General features: G+C 46.8%; 1 protein-coding gene across 2 annotated transcripts in view; it reads left to right on the forward strand.

The window, feature by feature from the left end:
* Positions 1-12539, forward strand: part of GFRA1 (GDNF family receptor alpha 1) — a 224644-nt gene that overhangs the window by 153690 nt on the left and 58415 nt on the right. For both annotated transcript variants that reach the window (XM_081573469.1, XM_081573470.1), the window contains one exon: positions 2531-2867. In XM_081573469.1, coding sequence (XP_081429595.1) covers positions 2531-2867 — 337 coding nt within the window. The remainder of the gene's footprint in view (positions 1-2530; positions 2868-12539) is intronic.

Raw genomic sequence — 12539 nt, forward strand, 5'->3', positions numbered from 1 at the left:
GGCAGAAGACCTAAATAGACCTTTATCCAAAAAAGATATACAGATGGCCAATAGATACATGAAAAGATGCTCATTATTAAGAGAAATGCAAATCATAACTACAATGAGGTATCACTTCACATCAGACAGAATGGCCATCATTAAAAAGTCTACAAAGAGCAAATGCTAGAGAGGATATAGAGAAAAGGGAACCCTCTTCCACTGTTGATGGAAATGTAAATTGGTGCAGTCATTATGGAAAACGGTATGGAGGTTCCTCAAGAAAACTAAAAATAGAGCTGCTGTATGATTCAGCAGTCCCACTGCTGGGCATATACTCAGATGAAACTATCATTTGAAAAGATATATGCACCCCTATGTTTATTGCAGCACTATTTACATTAGCCAAGACATGGAAACAACCTAAGTATACATGGACAGATCAGTGGATAAAGAAAATGTGGTTTATATACACAATGTATTACTCAACCATCAAAAAGAGTGAAATAATGCCACTTAGATTTTCAGTGCACAATACAGTATTGTTAACTGTAAGTGTGATGTTGTACAGCAGATCTCTAGAACTTATTCATCTTGCATCACTGAAACTTTATACCTCTTGAATAACAACTCCCCATTTCCTCCTTGCTGGAACAAGGGGGAAATGGGGAGTAACTACCATTTGTACTATTGAATAGCAGTAACTATCATTTGTACGGTTGAATAGCAGTAGCTACCATTCAACTTTCTGCTTCTATGAGTCTGAGAGTTTTAGATGCCTTGTACATGTAGAGCCATAGAGAATACTGTCCTCCTGTGACTGGCTTATCTCACTTAGTATCATGTCCTTAAGGCTCATCCATGTTTTTGGATATGGCATATTTCCTTCTTTCTTTAAGGCGGAAAAATATTCCACGTGCCCTTTATTACTAAATGCACTGTCCTGTCTTTCAGTCCCTTTCAATCCAGCTGAACTCTCTTTCCTCTTGTGCTAATTCTCAAATGCCTTCATGGTCCCCGTCAACGGGGGGCATAAAGGGAATGAGAGGGGGTTTCAGAACCCAAGAAGGGGCTGAGGCTTGAGCGAGAACTTCCTAGGGTTTGAATCCTACAGTTGTGTGGTGCCTGTTGCCTCCTTGCTGTCTCTGGAGGGTCATTGCTGCACCCAATTATCAATTTTCCATGAGCCATGTTATATATAACTTGGCCCTCAGAGGTTTTTCCATCACTTCCCCCTCTCTTTGGTAAGACCTGTATTGTGGGAATGGAGAAGGCAATGGCACCCCACTCCAGTACTCTTGCCTGGAAAATCCCATGGATGGAGGAGCCTGGTAGGCTACAGTCCATGTGGTCGCTAAGAGTTGGACACGACTGAATGACTTCACTTTCACTTTTCCCTTTCATGCACTGGAGAAGGAAATGGCAACCCACTCCAGTATTCTTGCCTGGAGAATCCCAGGGACGGCGGAGCCTGGTGGGCTGCCATCTATGGGGTCTCACAGAGTCAGACATGACTGAAGCGACTTAGCAGCAGCAGCAGCAGCATATTGTGGGAAGTGGGCTTCATTTCCCTTGTCCATTCATCTTTTAACTTTGCCCGTTGGACTTGGCCCTGCCAGCCCACCCGGCCACCCCGGTGGGCCCCGCCTCCTCTGTGTTCTCTCTCCAGCCTCACAGCAGGCCTCCTGGCCATGGACAGCCCTGGTTTCTCTGACAGCCTGAGCACAGGGGGCTTGGGCAGAAGGCAACATATTTTTGAGATTTTGTGAGATTCCTAAGGCCTATGGTTTGTAAGCCCATTGAAATTCTATCCAAAATACTAACTGAATTTTTCTAATCTGCGACCTCAGTACTCATAGATCCCACATTTTCTATGCGGTAAGTTAAATGGTAATTGAGGTTTGCAAATTTTTATGTAATTTATTCTGGTTTCCTTCCAGTGGCCTGTGAGCTCAAACTTAAACACAGCTTTGATATAGTTGCTTCTTCCTGTTTAGAGAGCCGGCATAATATTTTGTCTTCTGGGCTCAAATAACCATGCAATTACTCTGTAATCATATAGTAATTAGCATGTACTATGTGCATTTATTACATAATTATATTCCTGGAGGATCGCATGGCAATTATACTTACATTCAGCATATCATTTTATATACTATATAATAAACAAGTATATAATTTGCTGCTTTTTTCTTTTATCCTAATTTCAGTTTACCAGCCAGGAGCTGGAAACTTGTTCTCCTGTTGCCTTGTTTAGACCTAGGCAGGCAGGTGTCTGAGCTCCTTTGGCCTCACTCAATACCTCCTAATTATACCTCTGAGACAATGCTAGGAGCTTGTGTGCAGCCGTGTGTTCCCAGCCTCTGTGCCCCTGATGCCTCCTCATTGTCACAAACTCATTAAGTTATTAGCTTCAAAACACAGAGCTGATGAGAACTGTCAGGCCTGCCAGGTGGTGAGAGGCCAGATCTCAGTGAAAGCAGAGGACCTGTGCGAGCTGCCCCGGCACCTAGCCCTGTGGTCACGGCCTGCCTCTCTCTCCTTTCTGCAGTGGAGCACATCTCGAAAGGGAACAACTGCCTGGATGCCGCCAAGGCCTGCAACCTGGATGACACGTGCAAGAAGTACAGGTCGGCCTACATCACCCCGTGCACCACCAGCATGTCCAACGACGTCTGCAACCGGCGCAAGTGCCACAAGGCCCTCCGGCAGTTCTTCGACAAGGTCCCGGCCAAGCACAGCTATGGGATGCTCTTCTGTTCCTGCCGGGACATCGCCTGCACTGAGCGGAGGCGACAGACCATCGTGCCTGTGTGCTCCTACGAGGAGAGGGAGAAACCCAACTGCTTGAACTTGCAGGACTCCTGCAAGACCAATTACATCTGCAGGTAAGTGCTCCGGCAGCTGGGTGATGAATGAGGTGGCAGGGAGAACCTTTTCGCGGCTTCAGTAGCCCGGTTTCTGTTTTCTGAATTTCTGCGTGGGGTGGGAGAGGGGAGTGGTTGGGATGGATGGGGCCAAAACTGACCTCTGCCTCCAGTACAAGGTTCTTCAGAAACTGGTCAGGCATCAGGCTCTTGCATTCAGGAAGGTTTCCATCTTTAATCTGAGAATGAGGAATGAGGGAAATAGGATTGCGCTCAGTAAGTTCAGAGAGTCTCCTGAGGCCAGGTGAGCTTGATGGCTTGTGCCCTCACTGCTAGAACTGAGAGCTGCCAGGGGTCAAAAAGGGTTAAGTATATGGGATAAGAGGTGTTGGAAATATAGGGGCTCTTTGCATCAAGATCACAAAGCTGGAAGATAGCAGCAAGAGGGTGGGGCTGTGTCCAGCCCTGAAGAGGAGAACTTCCAGAATGCCTGGGTCTGTTCTGGGCTATTTAGTCATCGACTTGTCTGAGAATAGATGCTTTCCATGCTTCCGGATCTCAGCCCCAATCAGAGACCTGGCCGAGTCTGGGCTGTGTCGTTGAAAACAGGCACTTGCTTTTCCTTTTTGGCCATGTATTCATTTGTTTTAATGTTGCAGGGACTCCAGGAGTATAGTCTATGTATATTTTTTTTTCAAAGCAAAAAAAGCTATAGAGAATTAAGTAGAAAGAAAGGAAAGGTTTCTTTTCTTTCTGTTCTCACTTGCTCCCAGACGTCACTGTCGACAATTTGATGTGCGTCCTTCCAGAACTTCGGATTGAATTCATTGCTGATGGAAGCGAGTAGATTTTGATTAGCAGAGACTCAAGAGTCTTCGCAGCCTGAGGCAATGCTGGTGCTGCGTTCAGAGCACAGGGTGGATGTCGGGTTAGAGATGCGGATGGGGGCATCGTCGGACAGTACCTGTACTCTTCCCCCGGGGCAGAGTCAGGAGTCTTCAAATACTGTCACTGACAAAATTCCACGCACTTGATAAATTTCACAGGCCGACAAGTAGGTGAACATGTGACTAGATGCTTGTTTTCTTCTAAGTGTCCCCTTTCTCAGGAGCAGAAGGCAGAGAAGAATCTATCTGATAGTTGGGAGGATTCTGGTGAGCGAAAGTTCTGGGCAGTTTAAGTTTTCTTCTGATAGAATGGAGTCCAATTCTTTCCTTAGACTAGCTCTAATAGTGACCAAAGGAAAATAAAGAGTGCTCGTTATCCATAGAACTCCCCTCATGCTGAAGACTTTCTGGAAGTAGTGTCTCCATTTTCTTTCCAAGATGCAAACTCTATGAGGAAGAACTCAGATGACTGAGCTTGTTGTGGGAGAAGTCAGGTGTTCAGGCAGTGTGACTCTTCCTCACCAGTCACCCCTGTTTCATTGAGACCCTCTTAGCTGAGGGCTGCGATCAGGGATGGCTGTGCTCCAAGGGTCCTGAGAAAGAGGCAGGGCCTCCTTGCAGCCATAACCTGGGGAAACCAATCATCCAGGGATTCTGAGAACTCTCTAGTGCTAAGTCACTTCAGTCCTCTCCGACTCTTTGTGACCTCCATGGACTGTAGCCTGCCAGGCCCCTCTGTCCATGGGATTCTCCAGGCAAGAATACTGGAGTGGGTTGCCAGGCCCTCCTTCAGGGGATCTTCCCCACCCAGGGATCGAACCCACGCCTCTTATGTCCCCTGCCTTGGCAGGCGACTTCTTTACCACTGAGTGTGATGAGGGGCCAGACCAAGGGAGAAACTGCGGGAGCTTCGCCTGGGATTAGAATGCCAGGGAGCAGCGAATCTAAAGATTGTTATCTGAAGACCCTGCACCCGTAAACCCACGTTCCTGGGTCCCTTCAGTCTTTGAGCAGAAGGAATCTTGCTAAGAGCACGACTTTCCAGGGTTTTCCTTGGCCAGCCGTCCCTGTCTGCGGGAGACGTTACCTTTTCACTGATGGTTCGAGCCAGGAGGCCTGGAGATGGGAGGCTGCTGTAAGGGGAGGGAATGGAGCAGTGAGTCAGCCCTCCGTCCACTGGGCCAAGGCTGGGAGGAGGGAGAGAGCATGATGATGGAGCCCTCCTTCCTCTTCCAGTGAGGTGTGTCTTGCAGGAGAGGTCCAGAGGGGGTTCCTGACACCCCCTGTGCAGCCTGAAAGCCTATTCTGAGGGTTCGTTTGCATCCCTTGGGCCTGCCCTATAAAAAGAGAGACTCTTTGGCGAGTTGGTGAGAACCAGTCAAATCAGATTGCTTCCCTGCTAAGCTGTGGTGAGAAACAGCAAGAAGTTTGGAAACTTGGGAGTGTTCTGAGGAGGCAGAAGGAATCTGTAGGTAAGGGGATGGTTTGGGTGCTGTTTAGGGACCAGGTTGGCTCCAGGGACCATGTCCATTGCGGCAGCCCTGGTGGCATAGAACGACTTCAGCTGATGGAGCAACAAGGAACAGGGGACAGCTGGACAGCCCTCACCTTAGAACTGACTGTGTATGGTCACTCCCAAGGTCAGGCTGTGGTGACAACAGCCACCAGTGGGCTGAAGTCGGTCTGGACTGGAAGCGGCAACCAGAAGCTGCTACCAGAAGCTGCTTTTGTGCATCTGCTGCATTTCTGGCTCTGGGCTGTTTGGGAATCTAGATCCTAGACTGTCGGGGGCCCTACCAAGCGAAATTGGCTTCAGTGTGATTGATGGGTTTTATACCCTGTCTTGAGTCTTCTCTGGGAAGGTGAATCAGTGACTTCCCCTGGTGTTACCTGTCGTTTATTTAGACTGGAATTTCTTTCCCGAGCCAAGCCTGGACTTATTCCTCATGATTACCCCCTCCCTGTCGCATGTGGTAAATGTAATTTAAGCTGCTAGGTAGGCTGGCAGTGTTTTCTTTCATCAGGTTTTATTAATCTTGTCTTTAATTTTATGCCTTTTATTGCATCCCTTCTCGATCCATCTCGGTGAAGCCCTTGTAGTTACTACTATCCACAGCAGCAGCTGGGGCTTTGGGGAGGGGGATTCATATTAAAGTAGCTACAGGGTTAAAGTAGGTCTGACCCAGACCCATTGGAGGAAGGGAGGTATCCCCAGTGGGATGGCGAAAGGCCCAATGTGAGTATCCCCAAAGGGAAGGGATGACAAGAGGGCAAATTGCTTCCTAAAAAGCATATTCTTTGAAAGCTCGCCTTTCAAATGCTCCATTGCCATCTCAACATCAGCCATTATCAAAGAGCTGCTGAAGCTCATTAAAACTTCCCTGCACTTAATGTTTTCCAACTCGAAGCACACAGGTTTCCTTCCCCAGGGTCCAGCGATGCCTCTGCACAAAACCTGTCTCTCCAGCCTTATGCTTTCAAACAGAGGAGACGCAACTTCAGCGTTTCCTTTTGACTTTATTTTCCTTTTTTGCCTCTCCCTTTCAGAGAAGCCGACAGGTATCTTTCCTCTTGGGGTGGTAAGGGAGAGGCAAGAGCTTGACTGTTTAGTCCTCTAAGCTTGTCTGCAGAAAAACAAACTTGAAGGTTGTAAGAGGAAGGGGGTGATGAAATGTAACAGCCTCCAGGTCTTAGCCTGAAGCACAGTGTCTCCCTTGCCAGTTTTCTGTGGTTGCCTTCCTTAGTGCCTGGAAGGATGTCAGGACTGTATTTGATCCTAAAGGGACCCAATTCCTTTATTCTTGATGCACCTGGTTATATGTACAAAATTTAAACTTGCGACTCTCCTCCTTGCCCCCAAACTCTGACATACTAAGTAAGCTCAGCACTTGGACCCTGGCTCAGTTCAGTTCAGTTCAGTCTCTCAGTGATGTCCAACTCTTTGTGACCCCATGGACTGCAGCATGCCAGGCCTCCCTGTCCATCACTAACTCCCAGAATTTACTCAAACTCATGTCCATTGAGTCGGTGATGCCATCCAACCATCTCATCCTCTGTCGTCCCCTTCTCCTCATGCCTTCAATCTTTCCCAGCATCAGGATCTTTTCAAATGAGTCAGTTCTTCACATCAGGTGGCCAAAGTATTGGAACTTCAGCTTCAGCATCAGTCCTTCCAATGAATATTCGGGACTGATTTCCTTTAGGATGGGCTGGTTGAATCTCCTTGAAGTCCAAGGGACTCTCAAGAGTCTTCTCCAGCACCACAATTCAAAAGCATCAATTCTTTGGAGCTCAGCTTTCTTTATATATAGTCCAACTCTCACATCCATACATGACTACTGGAAAAACCATAGCTTTGACTAGATGGACCTTTGTTGGCAAAGTAATGTCTCTGCTTTTTAACATGCTGTCTAGGTTGGTCATAACTTTTCTTCCAAGGAGCAAGCATCTTTTAATTTCATGGCTGCAGTCACCATCTGCAGTGATTTGGGAGCCCAGAAAAATAAAGTCTGTCACTGTTTCCACTGTTTCCCCATCTATCTGCCATGAAGTGATGGGACCAGATGCCATGATCTTAGTTTTCTGAATGTTGAGTTTTAAGCCAACTTTTCCACTTTCATCAAGAGGCTCTTTAGTTCTTCACTTTCTGCCATAAGGATGATGTCATCTACATATCTGAGGTTATTAGGTGCTACAAACAAATATGTTCATAGCTCTTTAATTTTTCTAATTAATCACTCAGGCACCTTTGCTGTTCTTCATTACCAAAAGGACTAGCATCTTCCTCTTGAGCAAGCCCCCTCCTGTTTTCATCTAAGAATTATAGACTTATGTGCCAGAACTTGTTGTGCTTCCAACACCAGGCAAAGAGGAAGCCAAAGGCTACTGATGAGCCCTCCTGACTTGTGATTCTAGCAGCCGCCACATGGTGTCGCTGTTGAGAACAGCCTGGAGGATGCTTGGTGGTTTGGTGGCTGTGCCCTTTTTGGTCATTCTGCACCTGCAGCTCAGGTGCCACATCCTTGGGTGCAGACTAACAACTCTTAGTTCATACTCAGTCTGCAGCCACTATTTCCCAAAGCATGACGTTTTGCCCTGGGGGCTGGGTCCTCGGGCATTCCCATCAGACCCAGCCCTGCAGCTTGAACACACAGCATCTCAGACTCTCCCTTGCCTGGCAGTGCATCCTAGGTGGGATTGAGTGTTGTAGTTAACATTTTCCTTCTTTTCTTGAAGTTTATTTTGTTAAGAACACAATATGAAATCTACTCTGTTAACAGGCTTTTAAGTTTGCAATATGGAATTGTTTACAGGCAAAATATTGTACAGTAGAACTCTAGAACTTACTTGCATAATTGAACTTTTGTTCCCACTGATCAGAAACTACTTGCTTCCCCTTCCCCAAGTCCCTGGCAGCGGACAGTTCTATTCTTTGCTTCTGTAAGTTTGATGATTTTAGATACCTCATGTAAAGTGGAATGATGCAGTATTTGTCCTTCTGTGACTGTTTTATTTCACTTAACATAATGTCCTTCAGGTTCATCCATATTGTTCCATATTGCTTTTTTAAGGCTTAAACAGTGCTTGTTCAAGGGTATCACATACCTTTTCAACAGATTCTGATAATGTTGAATTTAAAAAGGAAAGCGATCAGGGCCCTCTGTCTCCAAAGCTTTCTTGGCCACACCTCCTCCAAGATTGACTTGCTTCTCTGCCAATGCAGGGGCTTTCTAGGTGGTGCTAGTGGTAAAGAATGCGTCGGCCAATGCAGGAGACATAAAAGACACAGGTTTGATCCCTGGATTGGGAAGGTCCCCAGGAGGAGGGCATGGCAATCCACTCCAGTATTCTTGCCTGGAGAGTCCCATGGACAGAGGAGCTTGGTGGGGTCACAAAGAGTCACAGGGTCACAAAGAGTTGGACATGACTGAAGCAACTTAATATATACACACACTGCCAGTGCAGGAGACTGGTTTTCAATCCCTGGGCTGCAAAGATCTCCTGGAGAAGAAAATGGAAACCCACTCCAGTATTCTTGCCTAGGAAATCCCATGGACAGAGGAGCCTGGCAGGCTATAGTCCATGGAGTTGCAAAAGTGTCAGGCACAACTTAGCAACTAAACAAAAACAACTTGGTACCCAGGCTCTGCCTCCCCATAGTTTCTAAGAGTGGTAGCTTTGACCAAGTGACCGAGTATATATGGTTTTACCTTTCCCCAGCAACTAAGGATCCTATAATTGCATCCTGGAGGCCTGGTTGTATTTTGTTTTGTTTTGCTTTTTTAGCAGAACCATGAAGGTCTCCTTTGGTACAGCTCCAGAGGAACAGCATGTGTAACTTTCAAAATTCTGCCCTAGCCAACACCACATTTTCCACACTGAGGCTGACCCTGTTATACTTAGAGGAAATATGTTGTTGTTAATGTGTTAACTGGGACAACTGGGGAAACATGTCACAAGACCATGCAGCAAATTTCTTCTCCAGTGACTTACTTGGTCTGACAGTGCTAATATATCTTTAAAAGGGGAGGAATGTATTTCCTTTGATTGGAATCAAAGCTGTTTTGCATAGTAAACTACAACTTTTAAAGAGCAAGGACATCCTCTGCTATTTGGGCTACCTTCCTGAGTTGGAAACTAGATTCGACATCACTCGATCTCCGGGCTTGTCTTGACATGTGGCAAATGCAGGAGAAAATGGCTCAGAGAATAATTAATGCCTAAAACTAGAAGGGGAGATTAATTTGGCACTTAATTTTATTTTACGCTGATTCATTCACAAATGGAAATCAGCAATTAGACAATGCAAACTTCTGAACCATGGAAAGAAAGGTTCAGGAATATGAGAAAACACAAGTAAAACATTTTCCAGTTCATTTGAGCAGTTTTCATTTCAAATGATTACAAGGGTGTCTTTAGCGATGCAGGGTGCTGGAATGGCTCATTTTTTAAGGTGCCCCACCTGTGTGAGCTGCCTGCCACCCAGTCTCGGGGCTGAAGCCCCCCAGGACTCCCATGGGGTCAGAGAAAGCTCCTGTATGTGTACAGATTCGTCAAGCAGAGAGCAGGGATATCTCCCCCCAGCATCTGCTGAATGGTGGGGAGGAGCACACTTCCCGTGGATCTTCCAGATCTCCACCCCCAAGCCGGTGCATCCACTTGGCACCAGCTAAGCAGGGTTTGGGCCTGCCGTGTCCCTGGCTCACAGGGGTAACCTGAGCTGTGAATCAAGCGGAAACCACTACAACTTTCTCTGTCTTGTCGCCTCCTCTCTCTCTCTCCTTATCTCTCCTTTGGCAGAGGCGGGTGTGAAGCCATTTGTCTGTTCCTGCTGGAGCCTGTTGCTGAAAAATGCCTGCCCAGATATACTCAGCTTTCTGGCTCTCCCCAGCCAGGCCCTCCCTGCGCCTGCCCAGCTCAGGGGCTCCGCTTCCTTCCCCTCACCCCAGATAAGAGATGCTTATCTTGTCACCTCATGATCAAAGAGTGGGCTTCCCCCACTGAAACCTCTTGGAAAAATCCCAGCCACAGACTTTAGCCTTGTTTGGCTCGTGTACCTATCCCTGGACCAGCCAAAGGGCCCATGTCCTCTGGCCCAGTGGAAGCCACTGTAGGCAGTGTCTACAGCAAGAGGGAGGGGAGACTACCAGGCTCAGGGAAATGAAATGGGGTCCACAGTGCACGCTTGCGTCCACATGGAAGTGAAAGCTTCATGCAGTCAGGCACTCGGAGATGAAGGCGCAGTCCTTCTAATGATCTCAGAGTCCAACATGAACTGTCCACTTGCCCTTACCTATCTGGCCTCTTCTCTGGCTCCCCTGCCTCTGCTTCGTCTGTTTCAGACACTCTGGTCCCTTCGCTGGTCCTTGACTATCCACCTCTAGCCTTTGCTTTGGCTGTTGTCTCTGCTGGCTCACTCTTTCCCCAGATGCTCCCAGACAAACTCCATCACCTCCAAGTCTCGTTAAATCTCATTTTAATGAGTTCACACTGGTCACCTTATTTAACATGTAAGTCCTTGCCCACTCCCCTTATCCTATTCTCCTTTTTTTCAAGCACTTATCAGCTTCTAACATACTATATAATTCATTTATCTATTTTGATTATTGTTTGCCTCTTTTTTCCACTATAATGTAACTTCCCTAGTTAGGGTTCTCGAACTGTGATATATCCCAAGTGCCTAAAACTGTGCCTGAACAGTATTCTATACTTAGTATTTGCTGAATGAATAAATGAATGAATCAATTTAAAACTTGAGGGAATGTCAGAGAAGGGGGTTGGATATAGGGATAGATTTGAGGATCATTAACATAGAAGTCATTGAGGGTGTAAATATGATAGAATTTATTCCCCAGAGAAAGTGGGTGAGAAGAGAAATGGGCCAAAGACTGAACCTGTGGAACACCAGGTTTATGGTAAAAAGTATCTGTAAAGGCCTTACAGAGGCAGGAAGTTGGAGAGTTGGAGAATCAACAAAAGACCTCAGCAGAGCTGAGGGAGATCAAATTCTTAGCAATAAAAGTGGGGTGAGCCTTATTGTGTCATTCAAAGGCAGAGGGTGGAAGAGGAGAATTCAGAATGAATTTAGCATATAGGAAATCTATCTGTCCATCTACCCATCCATACATGTATCTCTCCCTTCCTCCAGTTACCCATCCATCCATCCCTCGTCTGTCCATCCATCCATCCATCCATCCAGCTGGTCTGCAGTTACCGTGCCAGGAGTAAAGACGTGGCTTCTCACCAGCCATACAAAAAAGAGGACAGGTGCAAATACAGTTATTTCAGCCTGGTGTGGGAGTCTGTGGTCAGGAAGACACAAAGAGCTATGGGAGAGCAGAGATAAGAATAGCCAACTGGGCCTTGGCCTAGGGGGTCAGCAGGTAGGGTTCTTTCTGACCAGGGCTGAAAGGACAAGCGGCATGGGAGAGACCAGCGGTGGTGGAAACAGGATAGAGGCCCAGGGCTGTGGATTTGAGGAAGACGTGGGAGCAACAACCCATTTGCTGGGTTTTAATGATGAGAGGCACGGGTCTCCGTGATCCCAGCCCTCGTGGAGGAGCTGGATATCAACCTGGTCTTGCTCACTCCAAAACCTGTTTTCTGTCATTCTTTCCAAACAATTGTCTTTCACGACAAGAATGCAATGTTCTTACATCGTTCAGCCTTACTGCCTTTCGTTCCAGACAGGCAGAATGATCATCCTGGCCAGCCTCTGGATCTCAATGCTCTTTATGGCTCAGTAACTAAGACAGCGTTGATTTTAAAGACAGTTTTCACAGAGCTTAGGACATAATGTTCATAGCAGCCTCTTAGCATCATCCGAAACATTAAAAAAAAAAAAGCACTCCTCAGGTAATACATGCTCATTAAGTTCTTACTTTATCTAATTTCCTTTTGAGCACTCATTGCTTATTATAGACTGGTTTCTCTGTGACAGCTTACTGATAGCAAGAGTTGTTTCTACAAATAGGAAAAAATCTTTGCAGACCACACTGATTTTCTTATTATTTGTATTAACTCAGGCACTTACTTGGGCACATTCACTGAGCGCAGTCTGTCTGACCCGAGGGGCCCAGGTGTGTAAGTCATGTGACTGTTACCCAGGAGTTCCCACTCACCTGGTTGCTTGGGCTCCCTCTGTAACTCCTTGCTGAACTGTCCCTGCAGTTGAGAGTCCTTGACCCTCACCTTCCCCTGGGCAGCAGATACCAGGGACTTGGCTGTGTATCTAGGGCAGATGAACTCTCTGCTGTCACAGAGTGACAGCAGGCTCTAAACAATCCATAGTTTTGTCCCCAAGTTG

The sequence above is a fragment of the Giraffa tippelskirchi genome, chromosome 2 (assembly GCF_054371585.1).
Source record: "Giraffa tippelskirchi isolate mGirTip1 chromosome 2, T2T-mGirTip1v1.2.pri, whole genome shotgun sequence".
In the NCBI taxonomy this organism is placed as follows: Eukaryota; Metazoa; Chordata; class Mammalia; order Artiodactyla; family Giraffidae; genus Giraffa; species Giraffa tippelskirchi.